The 22,884-nt window shown below is 40.2% G+C and overlaps 2 protein-coding genes across 3 annotated transcripts in view; one reads left to right on the top strand and one right to left on the bottom strand.

Annotated features, from left to right (window-relative positions):
• The first annotated feature begins 922 nt into the window (after window positions 1-922).
• Window positions 923-22,884, top strand: part of MOCS2 (molybdenum cofactor synthesis 2) — a 34,698-nt gene continuing 12,736 nt past the window's right edge. Inside the window, exons 1-6 of one of the 2 annotated variants that reach the window (XM_077752503.1) lie at window positions 923-996; window positions 3,326-3,479; window positions 12,011-12,138; window positions 12,710-12,860; window positions 13,583-13,706; window positions 15,805-15,909. In XM_077752503.1, coding sequence (XP_077608629.1) covers window positions 3,373-3,479; window positions 12,011-12,138; window positions 12,710-12,860; window positions 13,583-13,706; window positions 15,805-15,873 — 579 coding nt within the window. In that variant the 5' untranslated portion in view covers window positions 923-996; window positions 3,326-3,372 and the 3' untranslated portion in view covers window positions 15,874-15,909. Of the gene's footprint in view, window positions 997-2,051; window positions 2,145-3,325; window positions 3,480-12,010; window positions 12,139-12,709; window positions 12,861-13,582; window positions 13,707-15,804; window positions 15,910-22,884 lie in introns of those variants that run through there. The other variant, XM_077752502.1, reaches the window with a different exon arrangement.
• ITGA2 (integrin subunit alpha 2) overlaps window positions 20,676-22,884 on the bottom strand; it is a 105,948-nt gene continuing 103,739 nt past the window's right edge. Inside the window, exons 29-30 of the mRNA XM_077752501.1 lie at window positions 22,412-22,528; window positions 20,676-22,028 (exon numbers count right to left, since the gene is read on the bottom strand). Coding sequence (XP_077608627.1) covers window positions 21,948-22,028; window positions 22,412-22,528 — 198 coding nt within the window. The 3' untranslated portion in view covers window positions 20,676-21,947. The remainder of the gene's footprint in view (window positions 22,029-22,411; window positions 22,529-22,884) is intronic.

The raw sequence follows: 22,884 nt of genomic DNA, 5'->3' as shown, positions 1-22,884 counted from the left end.
TTAATGTTTCCTGCTGTGGACTACTACCTGGTATCTCCAGCCTCATTTTCAATACTTCCTTGCAGGGGGCATGTCCACCTTGCCAGCTGTTTGTCCTTCTATGACCTCATGTTGCTGCTTTATATCCCTCTGGCTTGGCACAAGTTAGTGACGTTCCCTCATCCCTACCCTTACTCTGCCATTTGCAGCTACTCATTCTAGTTGATTTAGCTCAAGCATGCCTTCGTGAAGACTTCCTAGAGTACACTTCTCAGGTGACCAGCCACTTTTCCCCTTTCCACTCTCATGAAATGTTACATGTAGCCTTAGTATTACATTGGGTACACCGAGTTCTGTTAATGGTTTATGACTGTCTCACATCCAGCACTGTGAGGTCCACGGGGACGGGTGCCTAGCTTATATCCACAAAACTATGCAAGCGATTTAAAATAGAGATCTTGTTGATAAAAAAAAAATGGAAAGGTTGAATGGATGGATAGCAATTGGACAAATTACTGAACAGCTAGTAAACCGAAAAAGAGTAAATCTGATACAGTTCGAATGCTCTGATAAGCTGAAGGCTATGCCTTTAAGGGACATTAATCGTATACCGGATGTCAGGATAGATAACAAGTATCAAAGACAAACCTACAGGTGAGTGAGTACGAAAGCCTAACTTCCTCAATGCAGATGACAAGTGTCCTCTAGAGTCCCGTGTCTGCTCTCCGGTGTCTAAGAAGGTGGGTTGGAACGGCCAGCCCTTCCCCTATTTGGTGATACCTGCAGCAGAAGCTCGCCACCGCTCTACACTAGCGAGTGACAATTAACCTTTTCGTTCAGCCTTCTGCGCCCGGAACCCAGCAAGGCGACCAGCGGCGCTGGGATAGTTTTGCGCATGCCCTGTAGGTGCGGAAAAAGCCGTCAGGTTGCGCCTGCGCTTTCAGTCGACCTTGCTCCGCCTCCGCGGCCGGGATATCAGACCAAGGGAATCCGGGCGTGATGGTGTTGCGGTGCCAGGTAAGGGTGGAGCGCTCTCCCAGATGTATGTGCCCCCTTTCCTTCCCTTCGCACACCCGGCCCCGCTCAGCCAGATCCCCACCGAAGGCGCCTTGGTCGAGTCTTAGGTCCCAGGGCCGCGCCCGTTACCGCCAATGTGGCCCCGCCGGGCTTCGGAGGCTTTGCCTCGGCGCCTTTGCTTTGGTTGCCCTAACGAAGGTCAAGTTTTCTCCGCGAACTCTTGGTCTCCGAGGTGCGGCGTCAGAGGTTTCTAAAGGCACCCTCGGTAACCTTTGCCCCCATGGTGCTCAGATTATACGTTTTGGCGAAGACAGTTTTCAAGATAAAAATGCACTTACTAAGAATTTTTGGGAAAAGAAGGTGCTTCATACAAGCATTTGCAAGCCTCTGATTATTTCGTAGAGAAAAATCTTGACAGTGGAACAGGTGGGTTATTTTACTTGGCCAGATTTGTGAGATACCAGGCTGATGGCATAGGTTTGTCCTAGGAAATACCAATATATCTTGTATTGCAAACTCACCTGTTTTTACAAATGTACGGGTTTGTATGTTGCGTAACTTAATCCTTGGCAGCTGGGTTCAGTGTAATGTGGACTTGAATCAAAGGTCCTACGACAACTGTGAAAGACGTCTCTCTCTCTCTTATTTTTTTGTTATTTACTTGTGTAATTTATCTCTTGACTGAGACATCTGTTCACTCCTTAAGAGTTTATAAAAGGTGCTATAATTTCATGTCAAATAAAGACCTACTTCGTGGGTTTTAAGAAGATACCGTTAGGGTTTTAGTTGTGGCAAGCTTGCGTTCATAAATTTAAAAAGCACCTTGAAATCAGTCCGAATTGTGCTTAAAACATAAAAGAGTTTTCAAAATTTGAACTTGCTGTTATACTAACATTTTTATGGATGATTTAATTTTCCCTAACTTAAAATTTGTCTTTGATTGAAGTAATTGGAAAACAAGAGATCCCACCGAGACAGAAAAGGTCTATTACGGTTATTGTTAAAGGTATTTTCTCTCCTTTTCAGGTTGAAGTGTTGTATTTTGCAAAAAGTGCTGAAATTGCAGGAATTCGCTCTGAGATCATATCTGTGCCACAAGAAATAAAAGCATTGCAGCTGTGGAATGAGATAGAGGCGCGACATCCTGGGTAGTTAAATTTTTAGAATGCACATGATTAACACTTTTTAAATGTTTTAAAATGAGTAAATGATTAGAGAAAGAAGCTAATTTTTATTTCTGTGCTTAATTCAAAAAGGGTCAACAGTTGTATTTTTCTGGAACTACTCCTAAAAACTTAAATTCTGGTATCTAAAATTGCATAATTTCTTAAAGGAGGTTAAAGATATTTTACTAAACATTCCACAGTGAGCTGGGTTACTGCCAAAGGGACATGATTACAAAATACTGAAAATGTGGATTCTGCATTTTTATAACTTTTAAATTCTTACAAATTAGGTTGAAAATCTGTGCTTTAAATTTTATGTCCTGCCCCTTCTTTAGAGCACTCAAAGTAGAAATTTCTAAGATTAAAAGAAAAGTGAAAGATCACAGACTTTAGCTACTGTTGAATTTGAGGTTTTGTAAAATTTGATTTTTCCTGGTTCTTGAAAATCTGTAATTTACTGCTGTTGTTCCTCCCTCAAGTTCTTTTTGCAACAAAGTGTAATTATGCCTTATTTGAAGGGGTTCTAGGAGTATTTTGTTATTTAAGTCTGTATAGATTTTTAACTGGGAAGTCTTAGTGCAATGTAAAAGATACTCCAGAATAGGAGTTTTTAAGAGAAAACTACTTCTTGATTTCATATCTTTTAAGTTGCACTCAAAGTGTCCTTATAATCATTGAAATGAGGTGGGGCTTCTGTTCTGGTTTTACTTTTAGCCTATTACTCATTGAGAGACACCTGGTCTTGTAGGAAAATTCTGAGATACACTTAGTATACTTGTATACTCAGAAGATCTGGGGAGGGCATGTACTGATTAGGAAATTTCTTTTTCTCTCTCTCTCTCTCTTTCCTTTTTTTTTTTTTTTTTTGACCTGGTCAGGATGTTATCTAGTCTAGTATTTTGGGAGGAGGGGAGTTTGTTTAACTTCCCAAGACACATAACCTCCATTAAAGAATTGTTAACAGTTTACTGTGTACTTTGTGGTGAATAAGCATGTTCTTCAGTGGGTATGTACTTTCTCTACAGAGTATGAATTGGTTTAATTGGTAACTTTGCAGGTGATGCCTCATGAAGTAATATTTATGTGGTATTTTTAGTTGCAGCTGAAGAGATTTGAGATCTAACACTGCATTGTTACTGCCAATTACACTTTTTCCCCTTCAGATTGGCCGATGTCAGAAATCAGGTGATACTTGCTGTCCGTCAGGAATATGTCGAACTTGGAGATCAACTCCTCCAGCTTCAGTCAGGAGATGAAATTGCCATTATCCCCCCCATTAGTGGAGGGTAGTGCTCTTGAGCCACGTGGGTGTGTGAGGTATGTTTTTCTTAACCAGTCTTGTGGAGAAGGCTCACATAGATGAAAACTTGTATATGGCTTATAACTATACTCTTGGTAAGTCTGCCTGCACCAATAGCGACTTGGTGCAGACAGTCCTGTGCATACCTGCCTTTCATCTCTGCATCTGTTCTCTTGTAAGCAGTTTAATGTCAGCTTGATACGTTCATTCTGTCGACTTCAGATAATTTATGGAAATTTTATCATATTTCATCCCAGCAAGTGCCCACCTTAGTGCCCATCACCCATTTTCCCCTCTCCCCCTCACCCACATCAACCCTCAACCTCATCAACCCTCAGTTTGTTCTCTGTATTTAAGAGTCTCTTATAGTTTGTCTAAGAGGGAGTCCCTCCATCTCTGTTTGTAACTAAGTTTTCCCCCCTTGGTCTTCTGTTAAGTTTCTCAAAATCCACATATGAGTGAAAACATGATATCTGTCTTTCTCTGGTTGACTTATTTCACTCAGCATAATACCTTCCAGTTCCATCCACGTTGCTGTAAATGGCCAGATTTCATTCTTTCTCATTCTCAAGTAGTATTCCATTGTATATATAAACCACGTCTTCTTTATTCATTCATCAGTGGATGGACATTTGGGCTCTTTCAATAATTTGGCTATTGTTGAGAGCGCTGCTATAAACATTGGGATACATGTGCCCCTATGAATCAGCACTCCTGTATCCATGGATAAATTCCTAGTAGTGCTATTGCTGGGTGGTAGGATAGCTCTATTTTTTATTTTTTGAAGAACCTCCACACTGTATTCCAGAGTGGCTCCATCAGTTTCCATTCCCACCAACAGTGCAAGAGGGTTCCTGTTTCTCCACATCCTTGCATCTGTTGTTTCCTGAGTTGTTAATTTTAGCCACTCTGACTGGTATGAGGTGGTATCTCAGTGTGGTTTTGATTTGTATTTCCCTGATGATGAGTGACATTGAGCCCCTTTTCATGTGTCTATTGGCCATCTGGATGTCTTCTTTGGAAAAAGTTCTATTCGTGACTTTTGCCCGTTTTTCACCGGATTATTTGTTTTTCAGGAGTTTGGTAAGTTCTTTATAGATCTTGGATACTAACCCATATGTCATTTGCAAATATCTTTTCCCATTCTGTCCGTTGCCTTTTAGTTTTGTTGATTCTTTCTTTTGCAGGGTAGAAGTTATCTTGATGAGGTCCGAATAGTTCATTTCTGCTTTTAATTTCTTTTCCTTTGGAGATGCATCAAGTAAGAAGTTGCTACAGCCGAGGTCAAAGAGGTTTCCTGCTTTCTCCTATAGGGTTTTGATGGTTTCCTGTCTCACATTTAGCTCTTTCATCTATTTTGAGTTTATTTTTGTGTATGGTGTAAGATAGTGGTCAGTTTCATTCTTCCACATGTTGCTGTCCAGTTCTCCCAGCACCATTTGCTAAAGGGGATGTCTTTTTTCCATTGGATATTCTTTCCTGCTTTGTCAAAGATTAGTTGGCCGTACATTTGTGGGTCCAATTCTGACTTCTCTATTCTGTTCCATTGGTCTATATGTCTGTTTTTGTGCCAATACCATACTGTCTTGATGATTACAGCTTTGTGGTAGAGGCTGACGTCTGGGATTGTGATGCCTCCCGCCTTGGTTTTCTTCTTCAATATTACTTTGGGTATTCGTGGTCTTTTGTGGTTCCATACAAATTTTAGGATAGTTTGTTCTAACTTTGAGAAGAGTGCTGGTGCAATTTTGATTGGGATTGCATTAAATGTGTAGATTGCTTTGGGTAGTATTGACATTTTTACAATATTTATTTCTTCCAATCCATGAGCATGGAGTGTTTTTCCATTTCTTTGTATCTTCTTCAATTTTCTTCATAAGTTTTCTATAGTTTTCAGCATACAGATCTTTTACATCTTGGGTTAGGTTTATTCCTAGGTATTTTATGGTTTTTTGTGCAATTGTGAATGGGATCAGTTTCTTTATTTCTCTTTCTGTTGTTTCATTATTGGTGTATAAAAATGCAACCGATTTCTGTACGTTGATTTCATAATCTGTGACTTTGCTGAATTCATGGATTGGTTCTAACACCTTTTTGGTGGAATCCTTCAGATTTTCCACATACAGTATCATGTCGTCTGCAAAAATTGAAAGTTTGACTTCTTTGCAAATTCTGATGCCTTTTATTTCCTTTTGTTGTTTGCTGATGCTTGGACTTCCAGCCTATGTTAAACAACAGTGGTGAGAGTGGACATCCCTGTTGTGTTCCTGATCTCAGGGTGAAGGCTCTCAGTTTTTCCCCATTGAGGATGATACTAGCTGTGAGCTTTTCATAAATGGCTTTTATGATGTTAAGGTATGTTCCTTCTATCCTGACTTTCTTGAGGTTTTTTATTAAGAAAGGATGCTGTATTTTGTCAGATGCTTTTTCTGCATCTTTCCATGGGATCATATGGTTTTTATCTTTTCTTTTGTTAATGTGATGTATCACATTGATTGATTTGTGAATATTGAACCAGTCCTGCAACCCAGGAATGAATCACACTTGATCATGGTGGATAATTTAAAAAAAATTTTTTTTTGTTTTATTTATTTCTGAGAGAGAGAGAGAGAGAGACAGCATGAGCAGGGGAGGGTCAGAGAGAGAGAGGGAGATACAGAATCTGAAACAGCCTCCAGGCTCTGAGCTAGCTGTCAACACAGAGCCTGATGCGGGGCTCGAACCCAGAAACCATGAAAGCATGACCTGAGTCGAAGTTGGACGCTCAACCGAATGAGCCACCCAGGTGCCCCGGTGGATAATTCTTTTTATATGCTGTTGAATTTGATTTGCTAGTATCTTGTTGAGGATTTTTGCATCCATATTCATCAGGGATATTGGCCTATACTTCTCTGTTTTTGCTGGATCTCTGCCTGGTTTGGGAATCAAAGTGATGCTGGCTTCATAGAATGAGTCTGGAAGTTTTCCTTACATTTCTATTTTTTGGAAGAGCTTGAGAAGAATGGGTATTAGCTCTGTTTTTAATGTCTAGTAGAATTCCCCAGGGAAGCCATCTGGCCCAGGGCTCTTATTTGTTGGGAGATTTTTGATAACTGATTCAATTTCTTCACTAGTTATGGATCTGTTCAGGTTTTCTATCTCTTCTCATTTGAGTGTTGGTAGTGTCTGTGTGTTTAGGAATTTGTCCATTCTTCCAGATTGTTCAGTTTGTTGGCATATAATTTTTTATAGTATTTTCTGATAATTGCTTGTATTTCTCAAGGATTGGTTGTAATAAATCCATTTTCATTCATGATTTTATCTATTTGGGTGCTCCCTCTTTTCTTTTTGATAAGCCTGGCTAGAGGTTTATCACTTTTATTTTTTTCAAAAAACCAACTCTTGGATTCATTGATCTGTTCAGCTAGATTTTTGGGCTCTATATTGTTTATTTCTGCCCTGATCTTTATTATTTTTCTTCTTCTGCTAGGTTTGGGATGTCTTTGCTGTTTTGCTTCTCGTTCCTTTAAGTATGCTGTTAGATTTTGTATTTGTATTTATGCTGTTAGTTTCTTGAGAAAGCCTGGATTGCAGTGTATTTTCCTCTTAGGACTGCCTTTCCTGCTTACCGAGGAGTTTGGATTGTTGCAGTTTCACTTGTTTCCATACATTTTTAAATTTCTTCTCTAATTGCCTGGTTGACCCATTCATTCTTTAGTAGGGTATTCTTTAACCTCCATTCTTTTGGAGGTTTTCCAGACTTTTTCCTGTGATTGATTTCAAGTTTCATAGCATTATGATATGAAAGTGTGCATGGTATGATCTCAATTCTTTTATGTTTATTGATGGCTGCTTTGTGACCCAGTATGTGATCTGTCTTGGAGAAAGTACCATGTGCACTCAAGAAGAAAGTGAATTCCACATCTTTGGGATATAGAGTTCTAAGTATGTCTGTCAAGTCTATCTCTTCCAAGGTGTGATTCTGGGCTATATTTTCTTTAGTGATTTTCTGTCTAGTTGATCTATCCATTGCTGTAAGTGGAGTATTAAAGTCCCCTGCAATTAACACATTCTTATCAATAAGATTGCTTATTTTTGTAATTAATTGTTTTATACATTTGGGTGCTTCCAAATCGGTGCATAGACATTTATAATTGTTAGCTCTTCCTGATGGATAGACCCTGTAATTATTATATAATGCCCTTCTTCATCTTTTGTGACTGCCTTTACTTTAAGTCCAGTTTGTCCGATATAATTATGGCTACTCTGGCTTTCTTTTGACTTCCAGTAGCATGATAGATATTTCTCTGTCCCCTCACTTTCAATCTGAAGGTGTCCTCAGGTCTAAAGTCTCTTGTAGACAGCAAATAGATGGGTTTTTTTTTTTTTTATATCCATTCTGATATCCTTTGTCTTTTGATTGGAGCATTTAATCCCTTTACATTCGATGGTGTTATTGAAAAATATGGGTTTAGAGTCATTTTGTTCTCTGTAGGATTCATACTTGTAGTGATGTCCCTGTAGTTTATGTTCCTTGCAGCATTTCCGTCATAGAGTCCCCCTTAGGATCTTTTGTAGGGCTGGTTTAGTGGTGATGAACTCCTTCAGTTTTTGTTTGTTTGGGAAAACCTTTATCTCTCCTTCTATTCTGAAAGACAGGCTTGCTGGATAAAGGATTCTTGGCTGCATACTTTTCTTCTTCAGCAGATTGAAGTTTCCTGCCATTCCTTTCTGGCCTGCCAAGTTTCAGTAGATAGGTCTGCTACTACCCTTAATGTGTCTACTCTTGTAGGTTCAGGCCCATTTGTCCCTAGCTGCTTTCAGAATTCTCTCTTTATCTTTGTATTTTGCCAATTTCACTATGATATGTTGTGCAGAAGATCTATTCTGAAGGGAGTTCTCTGTGCCTCCTGGATTTCAATGTCTGTTTCCTTCCCCAGATTGGGGAAGTTCTCAGCTATTATTGGTTCAAGTATACCTCCTGCCCCTTTCTCTCTCTTCTTCTAGAAATCCTATGATATGGATATTAGTACGGTTCATTGAATCACTTAGTTCTCTAATTCTCCCCTTGTGGTCCAGAATTTTTTTTATCTTTTTCTCAGCTTCATTTTTTCCCATCATTTTATCTTCTATTTCACATATTCTCTCTGCCTCTTCAGTCCTCACTGTCACTGCTTCTCATTTATTTTGCACCTCATTCACAGCATTTTTAAATTGATCATGATTATTTTTTTAGTTACTTGATCTCTGCAGTAATAGATTCTCTGCTGTCTTCTATGCCTTTTTCAAGCCCAGTGATTAGTCTTATGACTGTTACTTTCAATTATTTTCTAAATTCTTATTCAGTTGTATTGTTATATCTGTTTTGATCAGTTCTTTTTTTAAAAAAAATTTTTTAATGTTTTATTTATTTCTGAGAGACAGATAGAGACATTGTGAGCAGGGGACAGTCAGAGAGAGAAGGAAATACAGAATCTGAAACAGGCTCCAGGCTCTGAGCTAGCTGTCAGCACAGAGCCCGACGTGGCGCTCAAACCCACTAACCATGAGATCATGACCTGAGCCAAAGTCAGAAGCTTAACTGACTGAGCCACCCAGGTGGTACCCAAGTTTTGATCAATTCTTTAGCTGTCATTTCTTCCTGGAATTTCTTTTGAGGAGTATTCTTCCATTTTGTCATTTGGCTAGTTTTCTGTCCCTTATGTGTTCTAAAAGTTTATTATATGTCTGGACTTAAGAGCACTACTATATTAAAAAGGGGTCATACACTGTCTAGGGCCTGGCCCTTTAGGAGGGGTTTTTTGGAGTGTGTTACTTGCTCTCTGTTGTGACTCTGGTTGCTTTATCTCCTTACTCATAGTGATGCTTTGGACCCTCCACCAGGTGTGCTTTGATTTGTTCTTTGAAGTAACCCTGGAAAAGAACACACACACACACACACACACACACACACACACACACCAGCTACAGCAAAACAACAGGGTGGAGGCATTGTTGATGGAAGAGACCCTATTCCATACAGTGAGAGAAATTACAGGGATGGGGAAAAGGAAAAGAAAATTGAGCAGGCAGAGAAACTCTAGGGTTTAATCTAGAGAAAGAGGAAAATAAATGAGATCTAGAACAGGTATAAAGACAATAGATTACATATGTCTTCTTAAACAAACCAACAGCCAGAATGACCAGACTAGGGAAGAAATAAGAAGGAGAAAAGGAAGAAAAATAAATACGATAAAATAAAAAATAAATATACATAGTAAGAATTGCTCAAGAGTTAAATCAGGCAATGCAAAACCGCTGGGTGCCTTGAACTGGTGGCAGCTCTGGTCTGGAGGAGGGGCTGTCGGGTTCATCAGCATCAGTCCTGCTGCAGTAGATATGCAGTTACCAGGCATGGTGGGGCCTGGTTTGGTGTAGGCGAGTCCCGCCTCCACTGTGGGCCTGCCGTCCAATCCCTGAAGCCTCACCTTGTTGGTGATGGGGAGAAAATGGTGTCACATTCCCCTCCCTCCCCACCCGCCATCTCTCCTCCACGTACTGGGTGTCCCAAACCACTCTGTTCATACCACCCTCACAGTGCCTAGGTCTGAAAGAGGCAGTTTGTCCTGTTCCGCTTACTTCCATGCCTCCCTGTGCTCAGCTGGGACTTAAACCCTGATGTCTTAAAGAATCCCGCTTTGTACACCCCTGTTCCGGGGAAGTGCCCCTCCATGCTGCTGATATATGGTCTCTGGCTGGTGGGCACAGTCAGTCTTTGTCCTTTGAACAGTTATATACCTTCTTCCCACAGCACTCCTGGAAGGGGATTGCTTTCTCTCTCTGCAGACTGTGCCTCTGAACTAGTTACCGAGGCCAGGGCTGGCTCCTCATTCCCCAGATGCGTGAACTGGGCAGCTTTCTCTTTCCAGAGAGAGCCCCACAGTTAGAGATTGGATCTTTCTCCATCCTGTTCCATGGTTTTTCTCTTGTCCAGATACAGTCCTACGCTTTCCCAGCCTCTCTCTTCCCCTTGGCTCTCTGCAAAAGGGGATCCTTCCCCCTCCATGCCTGCACGGCCTGTTAGCTCTCCTAGTTCGTACTCATGCATCTGTGGCCTGCCAACTCGTCCCCATGGGTCCCTGGAGATGTCTTTGTCACTCTGAAGCCTGGACACTTGGAATTCGAAGTCTTTTGGCCTCAACACTGCTGTATTTGAGAGACCATGGAACTTTGGGTCTCCCTACTACTCTGCCATGTTGGATCCCCTCCCTAACATGTGGTTTTAGAATCCATGCCCTTTACAGAATCAAAGTGGTAGGAATTTGGTGTGGTTTGAGGTTCATAGACTATGTTCAGGTTATATATAAGTTATTGTAAGAGCTCAGGTGCCATGTACACAAGGTTGAAACATCCTAGAACCCTGTGGAATGTGAATATTTGTGCTTTTCTTTCTTTCCAGTAGCTAGAAGTATAGGGAAAAGGACACTGGATTTAGTGGGATTCCTTGGTTGGGATCACCTTGGGGGAGTGCTTAACTCCCGGGTTCTTCTTTCTCTTGTCTTTCAATATAAATGAAATCCCACAGGATTTATGATTATGTTCAGACTCCTCTTCCTGCACAGTCTGGCCTGCGTGCCCACCCTCAGCCCATCTGTTCTTTCCCTCGCACCCTGAGCTCTGCCCTCCCTGCAGGTCTGGAGCCTTTGTGTTTGCCATTCCCTCTGTCTCTGCCTGGGGGCCGATTCCCCTGTTTCTTTACAGGCTTTCTTTCAGGTCTCACCTCTCAGTACTATGTCTTCAGAAAGGCTTTCTCTGACCCTCTTAAATAGCCGCTTCCCCAGCACCCATGCTGTGTCTCAGAACACTGTTTATTTTTATGTTACCCCTATTTATAATTTTTGTTTATTGCTTTGTTTCTCCCATTCCCATATAGGTGCTCTGAGGGGGCAGGGTACAGGTCTTTTTTTCCCTGGTCCTTGTCTAATGTGTGGGGTGAGTCACTTAGTGAGTATGTAATAGATGCTTGATAAATGAAATGAGAAATTCATGGCAAAGGACTTTGTAGGACACCTGGCGGTAGACACACAGTCCATTTCCTTATTTCCTCAGTTACTTAACTGGGATCACGCCCGGTTATGAAATGAACCGAGTTCCTGTGGAGTCACCATTGTTTCTGTTCTCCTGCTCCCCTTTTTGGATAAAGAAAAAGCCAGTTCTGGGTGTGGTGCATGGTAATGTAGTGGTTAGAGGTGATGTGTGTGTGGATGAAAGTGTTGATGTCTGACCTATACCATGATAGGAGATAAGAGTAGCAATTCCAGAATTTGGAATAAAGTAGCATATGAGATAGATTACATTAAGTGATCACATCAATGGTAAATTCCTTTTTTGTATCCTGCTCGATTCGTTTGGGACATTTATAAATAAGTTGAGTTTTGCTAAAATTTTACACGTGGTTATTTTTATCATTCAAACCAAACCATGTCTTCCATCACATCTAAATGTCCAAAAAATATAAGTTGAAATGCAGTCTGTTAAGTTGGGTGTTTTGTCTCTAGTGCCAATGTTAAGGTTTATTAATATCTTCCAGGAAAGATATGAATGAAATTGAAGAGAAATCTAAAGATATAATAAAATTTACTGCTGAGAAACTCTCCATAGATGAAGTCTCACAGTTGGTGGTTTCTCCACTCTGTGGTGCAGTATCCTTGTTTGTAGGTGAGTTGTGATTTTTCACAGCATCTGTTGACTGCATATGACAGCAGAAATCAGCAAGTGTCTCCCATGTTCAGTGTTAATAGAGGATTTTAAGATACTAAGAGCAGTAAGCCAAGATTACCTATGGTGGGTAGAAAGTTTTTTAGTTCCTATTTTGTTTTATTACAGTTCAAAATAACCTATGTTAAAGGCATGAAAAGAATAGGATAAAAACCATTACTAGCAAGGAGAATTCTATATTTTCCAAATATTGAGGGGAAAAAATGGTAATGATACTAACTTAATGATAGTCCTGGGAGTCTAATGTTTCCCATCCTGGTTTGTCTTGTGAGTATTTTCGATACACTTGCTTCATTAGTGACATTGTATTTCCTTATCTTTGTGATAATTAGTTTTGATTTTCTAACCAAATGTTTGTTTTTAGAAAATTTGAAAGCAATTTTAGGCAAATTGGTATGCTGCTGAAATAATCCTTTGTTCTATTAATGTATTATTTCTATTGTAAGGGAAAACTTTATTTTAATATTTNTTTTTTTAATTTTTTTTTTTTTTTTTTTTTTTTTTTTTTTAGGGACTACAAGAAATAACTTTGAAGGGAAAAAAGTCATTAGCCTGGAATATGAAGCGTATTTACCGATGGCAGAAAATGAAATCAGAAAAATTTGTAGTGACATTAGGCAGAAATGGCCAGTCAGACACATAGCAGTGTTTCATAGACTTGGGTATGATTTCCTTTAGCAATTAAAAAGTTAATTGCAGTTGTTTTCCATCATTGTACCGATTTTGGTTTTGGAATCTTCCATAGGAATCCTGTATTAGCATGAGGGGAAGGTGTGTGTTTTATTCTGGCAGACAGTGGGCAGTGCCTCAGTGGCTGTTTATTATATTGTAACATTCAGAGAGTGCCTGATGCTAAAACAAAATCTAAATATGCCAAACTCTAAAAGGCCTGTGCTAGACACGGAAGGCCTGCGCTAATGTGTGCTAAAGTCCTTAAGGCCTTTTAAGAATTGTGTTATAGTCTGGACTGTATTTGTATGATAAGTCTGTTAATAGATTCTTTTTAACGTAGTGCCTTTGAAGGTCATTAAATTAGTTGCCTTTTCATACCATTAAGAAGAGTAGAGTTCCAGGCTTTAAAAGGAACACAGCAATTAAGACTCCATTTCTGTCATATTAGTTGTTATTTTGTTATTAAAAACTATAATTTTATCAATTCTATTCTTTGTTTCTATTTAATATGCTAACAAATTAGCCACAACCTCAGCATCCCCTCTGCAAATGCAAATGGGATAGATTACTGTTTTTTAATTAACCTGGAAGTTTAAAGTAGAACTGGATATTTAATTGTAAGAATGCTTTACTGGAATTTTTTTTCATCTGTTTAGTATCCTTTAACATGTAGATTCAGAAGGGATGGTAATTTTTCTTCATTTTGTTAAAGCTTAGTTCCAGTGTCAGAAGCAAGCATTATCATCGCTGTGTCCTCGGCCCATAGGGCTTCATCCCTCGAAGCTGTGAGCTATGCCATTGATACTTTAAAAGCCAAGGTGCCCATATGGAAAAAGGTAAGAAAATCCTAATTTTGCCATTTGGACATGGTTTTTCTCACAAATTGTTTAAAAGATAAGGAATAAGATTACATACAGAACTTGTATTCATGGGTCTTCCCTGACTCTATAGAATCATGTTTTCTTTACCTGAAATAAGGGTGTTTATATAGTATCTCCTTTCCAAGATTTGTTAAACATGAAAAGTACATGCCCAAAGAATGCATGGCAAAGGTTAGTCCTCAATAGATGGTAACAATTAAAATTCCTTGTCTGGAGTGTTCCATTGGTTCATTATGAATTCATTTACTTTGGATTAGAATTCCCTTGAATTAGTCTCTCTTGTGGAGAGTGGGGATAATGCACGGCTGTTTAGCAATAGCTAAAACAGAGATGTCTCAAGGCAAAAGAGCAAGCAACATTCTAGAATTTCTTTTTAGGAAAAAAGTGGGGTATTGCCTCTTCAAAGAAAATGCATAGTGAGTGGATTTTCAAACATAAATAGGAAAGTCTAGCTTATTTTCTGTCAACACATCAACACAATAAGAGCAAATCTTTGGTTAAAGAGGACATTCTGAAGGGATGAAAAGACCCAACTCCTTAATTTCTTCCATGGTATAGTAACAGTAACAGTGGTGTTCTGAACTCTCAAATTTGTAATTGCATTTAAGAATCTAGAATTGCCCACAGCATTTTGGCTGGGTAGTAAAGCCGAGGAGTGAATTAACCTCTCAGATCAGAGTGCCAGTGTGTGTCTTTCCTATTAGCCTACTGCCTCAGTTAGTGGTGGAGATGAGCAAATTGGACTCTAACACAGGGCCTATGAAATCCAGTGACTGTGTTTTCTGAATAAAAAGTGAAATCTGTTCTTATAGGGGTATACTTTGGGATCTGAAGATCGGATATGTGAGAGAAAACAGTCTCTGTGAAGCTCAGATATATGGTAGCTTTGCTATGAGTAACTGCCACCAATTTGATAGACTACATGAGCCAGTCTCCTGAATAGAGTGAGGTGGGGAGAGCATTTACATTGAGTTGTGAATCTGGGGGGCAGAGGTAGCTTTCTTTTTTTTTATTTTAATTAATTTTAATTTAACTTTTTTTTTTAGAGGATGTGAGCAGGGGAGAGGGGCAGAGGGAGAGAGAATCTTTTTTTAGTTTTTTAAATGTTCATTTTAGTGTGTGTGAGAGAGTGCGCATGCGTGTGCCCATGACCCTGGGATCATGACCTGAGCCCAAATCAAGAGTCGGACACTCAACCACCTGAATCACTCAGACACCCCAGTAGCTTTCCTTACCAGGGAGAAAGAATGCACAGCCATCTGATAGAAAGTAGACGAGAGAGTAGGTCCCTAGAATGAGAGTGGGCAGGAGTTGGGGCATCCTTTCATCTTCATTCTTTGAGGTCTAGCTGAGCTTCCTATTTACTTTCCTGTCTGTAGAGAGAGAGAGGGTATTACATGTGTTCTAAGGAAAGTTAAATTTGTATTTCTGTCCCTCAGAAATAGAATCTGACTAGAGAGTGAGAAGAAAGATTGATACGTTCTTATTCCCTTCCCTTCTAAGTATCATCTCAATCCTTGTCGGGTTCGACTACCACCTGTGCTTTGAGGTCATTGATGACCTAGGCAACAGGTAGGCAGGTGGGTGGGGCACACACTCACAAAGTAGTTGTCTCTCTGGTACAGCCCAAACCTGCTTAAGAACTTCTGTGGGTGGTCACTTAATTTCTCACCTAGTGGAAATATCCCATCTGCCTGTGGAAAAGCATATTTAGAAATGCTGAAGTAGATGTAGTTGGAAAGAAAAAAAACATTTAAAACTAAAGATCTTCCATCTTCCCTGCCTAACCTTGTTCAGGCGGTCTCCTGACATGGTCCCAGAAGGAATTATTTATTCCATTCTGCAGTTGTACCTTGTCTTGTTAAGTCTCTCTGTCTGTGTTTCTCCCACTGGATTGGGAGTCCTTAAGTGTAGGGAACAGTTTTATTTATTTTTCTACTCTGTGTCTCATACAAATTGTATTGTTGGAAGAGTAGCAGATTTAACTAGATTCATTTGCCTGAATTATTCTGATGCAATTGAATTTATTAGGCCACTCTGTTCTATTTTTCAGGAAATGTATGAAGAATCATCATCATCTTGGAAAAGAAACAAAGAATGCTTTTGGACAGCCAATGATTAACTCACACGTTTTTTAAGAGAACTACAATTAAATTTGGTAAACTGTCATTAATCACATTTTGATTTTTCTTCTCCAGAAGTTAAGCTAGTTTACTGAAACATAGTCTCGTCTTACACCAGTGGGACAAAAGGGAGAAAATAAATAAATGAGTGTTAGGATGAGGGCTTATGCAGGAACCACAGATAGAGGAAAGGCTTTAAGGAAAAAATGGTAGAGTAATTTAAATGTGAGGAAAGATGCCTGTGGTGGACATACCATTCCATGACGTAGGGCATTCAAATTACTTATATTTTAAGTATTTTTCAATGAGAAGCAAAATGAAAAGCATTTTATTTTCTTTGAAAGTAATAGTAGATGGTCAGTGAGTGAAGTGTTTTGTGGATATTTTCATCCTTTGGATATAATGTTAGAGTTCTAGTATAGTTCAGTTTGTTGTGAGAAGTAGTGGTCAAGAAGCCAGTAGTTTGAGTCTTGATCTCATATTCTTAATGAACCTATTGGAGAATTTGGAAATGGATTCATGGATGTCTCTCGAATTTAGCTGCTACTTCCGAATTCCACTGCTGCATCTCTTGTCCAGGCCATCATTCCATTTCTCTTGGACCGTTGCTGTGGCTCTGCTGACAGCACCCCTCTCTGCCACTCTTCTGTCTCTCACGTGGGTCACTTCATCATCCTCAGAGCCTTCTGAGATCTAATCCCATCCCGGAGCCCCACAGTCCTCACCACGGCCTACAGTCTATGTGCTTGGGCTCCTTCCTTCCCCTCACCTTGCTCCAGCCCCCCTGCTTTGCTGTGCCTGGTATGTAACAGGCTTATTCTGTCATAGGGTCCTTCCTTGTCTCTTTGTCTAGAATGCTCTTCCCCCAGATATTCCCAGTCTGCTTCCTCACTATTTCAAGTCCCCAGTTAAATGTTACCTCCTCAGAGAGCCTTCTCTATCTGATTTGGAACTGGAATCCCCTTCCCTTTACCCTGCTTTATATCTTCTTGTGGCCCTTAATGCTGTCTGATATACTATATATTAGTTTATTCCCATCACCAGACTACAGACTTCTTGAGGTCAGGGACTTGTCTCTGTCAAGTGTGTCCTAACCACTACCACGTGCCAAAAAGTGCTGTTGGTGTTGAGTATTGTGCTCCAAATTAAACACCTGACGTGTGTAGTTGTAGCCATTACATGGTTAAATGCATGAGTGGGTGGGTTTCTTCTCCACTTCCTCCCCCAGAACCATTCTGTTAACAACTTACTTATTGAGCTTGGAGTTTGTGAACACGGTATCTTAAGGCAGGAATGATTTGTGATGTAGTTAGTACCTGGCCCAGCAGAGGGCAGTAGAGCCAGGGCTACGGTAAGAGCAACTTGAGATTTTTTAGTCGGTTAGTTTTCTATGTAAAAACTTTTTGCATAGAACCAAAAAGGTCAGTTTAGTTAGCCTTTCTCTTTAAGTTAGGTCGGGGTGGTTCTTAGATGAAGAGTAGTATCTGACTTTGCCTACGATTATTTCCAGTGTTTAATTGGTATTGGAGTTTAAAATATTAAGGGTTTAAGTTACATGATAGGATGAGGATGGAAGTTTTTCAAATGCTGTTTATAGTTTTTAAAAGGTAATGTAGAATAAGTAAAAGCAATTACTTATAAAAAGTATAAAATTATTTTCCAATTTGGGACACAATGGTAGCCTTAATACGGGTCTATTCTGTGCCGGAGCTAATGTTCTTTTTGTTCATAGTTGTATTTTAATGTACGGCGTTTACCAGACACACTGACTGTGATGGTTCTACTCAGCTCCCCTTACAACTTGGTTCACCAGGACTGAGATGGGCGGGGCTGAGGCAGGCGTTTGAGAGAGCACCTGATACGGGAACGGGAGACACTTGTGCGTCCATGTAAACGGAACTATGTGCCCTTTAAGCTTTGCCATTAATGTGCCCTCTGTACAGTGAGGGCCAGTCGGTAAGCTGGATATGTAGCTTTCATAACACATTCAAATCCTCCAGCTTACTACTAAAACTAGAAAAAGAAATCTGAATGTTTTGGCAAGTTGCAACAGTTTGGCCAACTTTTTTTCCCTCTGTATTTCACGTACACGTTTTAAGAGAGAAGTTGTGCTTTAGAGCAGTGCTTCTCAGACTTTCAATACATACCATGATTCGTTGGAGAATCTTGTTAAACTTCCCCTTCAAATTCAGCACTTCTGGATGGCACCTGAGATATGCATTTGGTACCAGGCCCCAGATGATAATGCAGTGCTGCCTATCTGTGGACCACACGTTTAGAGGCAAGGTTTTACATCTAGTCCCTAAACTGTGAAGGCAGTTGAAGGTTCTTACAAAATATCCTGTGGTCACTGCTAGTGATGTAAGAGATTAGCTACATCCTCACTCTTACGTGGAGTCTTGAACATGTTCTGAAGCAGGGGGAGTGCGTACGATGAATACACTCACATACACAAGCCTAAAAGATCAGAAGTCGAAAGTAAATAACTTTATTTATAATTCAGTAATGTGGCATGAAGAGTAGTTTATAATTAAATAACACTTTGGAGTCTCATTCTTAGGTAAGAGCTTTTCTCAGTGTTGATTACTATTCCAATTTGATTTGTTTCTCAGACATCAAATGAGTTGTGCAACTTGATGAACATGCATACATTCATTTTCATATTTTTGGTGGAGAAAAAAGGCAAAAACCGGTTGATCAAAAAAAATATAATCACATCTTAAAGATTTATACTTTACATGAAGGAAAATAGCCAAGATACTTTCTCTTTAGAAAATATACAATTCTAACATAGTTGTGCAATATATACATTTTATCTGCCAAAATAAACCAGGTACAGATGAAACCTTTTTGTATTTACATATGGTTACATTTCATCCTTTAAGGTTCAAACAAGTAGTTAACATTTTAATCTCAGACTTTACCCTCATGTTTACCTTTAGATGTTTAGTCTTTCAAATTGTTTACAATATGTATTTGTTAGTACACATGAAGGGCATAGGCCTGAAAAGGCAGGTGTGCAGGTATTTTCCCTGTGCAAAGAGTAAAGATGGACCAGGATGCTCAGTTTGAGGGATCCTTTTTTCTATTTAATGTCTTAATTGATGAAAAAAAATTTTTTTGGTTTATTTTTAGAGAGTGAGTGAGCAGGGGGAGGGTTGGAGAGAGAATGCCAAGCAGGCTCCTCACCACCAGCGTGGGAGATTTTTAATAACTTACAAGCCGTATATCAGAATAAATACATTATAAAATTATACCTTATTTTATAATAGTTTTTTTGTATAGTCACGTGATTAGGATAAATTGGCTTTAGTTTTCTTTTCACAGTTAATAATTTCTACCATTTTCTAAAGAGAACACTGCCAGCTAGAAAAAATCTTCAGTTCTCCTTTTGCTGCTAAAATGAATGATGCACAATTTCAAGTCTCGATGCAGCTTCTTCAAGCTATTTTACTATTTTATATAGCTTGTGGGGCAGCCATGCATGAAGCAACTCTTAACCGCATGCTACAGATCTTGTCTCTGTATATACCATTCATGAAATGGAAACTTTAAGATGGTGTCTTTTAAACCCATATTATACTTTTAAAGCAACAGTATGGCTGACTAGAAATAAATTTTTTTCAAGCAGTGGGGTTACTTTCTTTAAATTCTTGGATAAATACTCGCCTTTGCTTAAAAGTGTTGGAGAAATACTCCTCGCTAGAGCCCCTGCCTCATACCTGTTGCCATTTTAGCCCACTTGCCCCTGGCGCGGTGCTTCTCTGTTGGGGTGATTTTGCCTCCTAGGAGGTGTGATACAATAGTTGGAAATAATTTGTTGATTGCCCCAACTTGGAGAGGATGCTCCTGGCCTCTGGTAGCTTCCAGGGGTGCACAGGACAGCCGCCTGTAAGAATGAGTCACCCTGCCCCAGTGGAATAAATGGCACAGAGACCAGTGCCTGTCTTTTTAGGTTGTAGTAAGCCAGCTACTTCACGGAGACCGTGGTGACAGGGTAGACTACCTGAGCCCCGGCTTGGCCAGAGCTCTCAAGCTCGCCGGGGGCATGTGACCTCAGTTTAGTGCTTCTGGAAGAAAGGTGAGGCAGAGTAAAATAAAAGGGATGACCTGCTAGAATTCTTTGAATAGCACCCTGAAGAACTAGTATGTGTATGTACACAGTAGTTACATGGTTTCTTAAATAGTCCATCAACTCAGTGATGTTTGTCGCCTACTCTTTAAAAAATTTTTGGACTCAAAGTGTTTGAATCCACACAGCTGTTAGAAGAAGTGGGCTCTAGCACATCTAGAGAATACCATGCTTTCGCTATAAACCCCTGCCATTTTATGGCTAATTTTTTCACCTGGTTTGTTTTGCCTTGTCACATGCAAAATAAGTTACTAGAAAACACAGATAGCTCTAGATAGCTCACAAGGGTCAGGCCAGAAAAGCAGCTGGGCCAGATGCACACAGGCATGTACCTGTTTTCAAAGTCAGGTTTTTTGAGGATTGCCCATAAGAAATCCAGATTTCTGCTGAACTCTAAAGAGGTGAAGTGACTTGTCCAAAGCTTTAGGTATGCAGTTTCTGACATAAAATAGTCCCTACTGCCTTGGTCTCTGCCTTTCTCCCACTCCCTCCTGGAGAAGGTGTGGGCTCAGAAAAGAGGTTGTAGGAGAAAGGAGTGGCATTCCCCAAGACAGCACTTACATCAGTGACCGGGATGTTTCATCCTCTTCTGACCAAGTAAGTGTTCCAGGAGTTGGGACCTAAGGAGCCTCCTAATGAGCATACTTGCCCAGGTGGGAGTCATTCTCCTGGAAGTTTAAGTTCTCCAGCAACACACAGACACAGAGGGTGCACCTGCTAATATAGGGGGTTTCCAAGGTCTCCTTGTAATTTCTCACAAATTCTCGAATTTTGTTTTGTACCTTTTACACTGCCTGAAATTCCAACAATTAGAAATTCACTGTGGCTTAGTTTTTCTTTCAATAAAGGAAAATAGCTCCCTGGAGTTAAGGGGATTATTCAATGCAAGTATGTAAGTGAGATGATTTTTCTTCCTCATACCTGGTATAGAGCAGCTGCTCCAGCAAACGGGAGATTTGGACAAGGGCCAAAGGGAGGTGGCTAATCCTGAATTACTGGAGAGGAAGACACACCTCAGTGGGCTTCTAGAAGATGGGGACAGCAGGAGGTAGGTGCGAGAGTGGTTTAGTATGGAAGGAGGAAGGAAGCCAAAGAAATTACTCCTCTTCCACAAATTCAAACTAGGTCCTTGCCAGGCACTCAAGTCAGCCTGTTGTGTGTTGTGAAGGAGAAAAGAAACTTCCTACTTCCTCTGGCACAGGCTGGGCCTGTAGTGGATAGGATTTTACCATCAATGTTGTGTAAACAGTTTTGCATTTGACCTCTAAACTAGCACCACCGCCCCCCCCCACCCCCCAAATGGAGCTTTCCTCTGTCGGAAGCATACTCTAGGCTCCTACCAGGTATCCAAGCTTGTTTTGATAGATACATCATGGCAAAAAAGGGACTCTGAGAAGGCCAACAGCAGCAAATTATACCTTCCTTCATTAACAAAATGATCACTTAACCTCTGTGGCAGCTCTGGCTGACCAGCATGAGGTGAAGACCTCTGTTTTTCCCCTCCATCAATCTCAGTATCCAAGCTAATTATATAGCTATGCCAGGTACTTCCACTCTGGTGGTCACTGTTTAAAAACAATCACTTTAAATGGTTGGGGTTCCCCCCACCAAATCTGAGAAAGGTTATATTTTTCTTTAAGATTTCTCGTGTTTGAGAGCATTTCAATGTTTCTAACACAATGCACATTATGTAAACTCTGGACCAGCCAGTGTAAAGGTCACTCCCCCCCCATAAAATACATCTTTTACCCTTTATACTCCTAGCTGCCCCCCAAACCCCCAGTTTCCTCTTTCCAAACTGACCTGCAGTTTTCGTAAAATACTGGGCCAGTTTGCCACTTACACATAAAGCACTGGGATTTAAAACAAATCCATTCATGCAAACAGCAAACCCTGGCCATGCAGCCGCCAGCTCACCCTGCAGTGACACTGCTGGGGGGCTCAGCTGTTGAGTTCTGTGGTCTCGTCGATCTCATCCGCAGTTTTGGACATTTTTTCATATTTTCTTTTGAAGAAGCCGAGCTGTAAGATGACGTAAAATTTTTACCATGTGTGGATTATTTTGCTACGGGGCCTCGGAACCCCTTGGCTGCCCACTGAAGCACCTCTGAGAATCTCTGGGGCTCCGAGGAGGATGGTGTGCAGACTATGACCTGGGCTCAGCTCTTCAGTGAGGAAATAATATACAGAGTTGAACTGAATTGCNAGAGACTAAGACCAAGGATATAAAATCCTTACTGATGGTTTTCAGGGATGGATGTGAGAATTTGCAAATAAATTTGCATTTCCTTTTCTCTTATGATGGAGGAGGTAACCATATAAAACTTAAGGTTTCAGTGTGATAAGGAAATTCAAGGCAGACGTGTCCAGGAGCCCCATATTTTTAAACATGATCATTCTCTTACCTTCCATAAAACCGCAACCAGAGCTAATAGCAAAAGGATTCCAGCAATTACACTTCCTACTATAACTCCAGTTGGTACTTCAGCTTTCTCATGAGGTTTCATTATCGTAATGGGAATCTGTAAATGCATATATGAAACAACCGAGTTAACTTGTGGTAGCACCCCCAAAAAGTGAAATGGTCTATTCAAATTCTCTGATTTTATAAATGATAGTCTAGAAAGGTGATGTGACTCACCCAGGATCTCATTCCTCAACTAAACATTGTGTAGTACAATTTCTAGAGAAAATGCTTCTGCAAAGTACAGGCAACAAACACAAGTTTTCCACTGTCCTCCCTTTACTTGTGTCCGTATTTAGTGGATATGTCATCTCTGACAACCTCAGATGCTTTATTTATCAAATAGGAACTTTACTTCCTGGTATACAGTCTCATTGTCCAATGACAGCATTTGGAGTCCAAACTTAGAAGGGA

Source organism: Crocuta crocuta, unplaced genomic scaffold, assembly GCF_008692635.1.
Source record: "Crocuta crocuta isolate KB4526 unplaced genomic scaffold, BGI_CrCroc_1.0 scaffold181, whole genome shotgun sequence".
In the NCBI taxonomy this organism is placed as follows: domain Eukaryota; kingdom Metazoa; phylum Chordata; class Mammalia; order Carnivora; family Hyaenidae; genus Crocuta; species Crocuta crocuta.
This window is presented reverse-complemented; position numbering and strand designations above follow the sequence as displayed.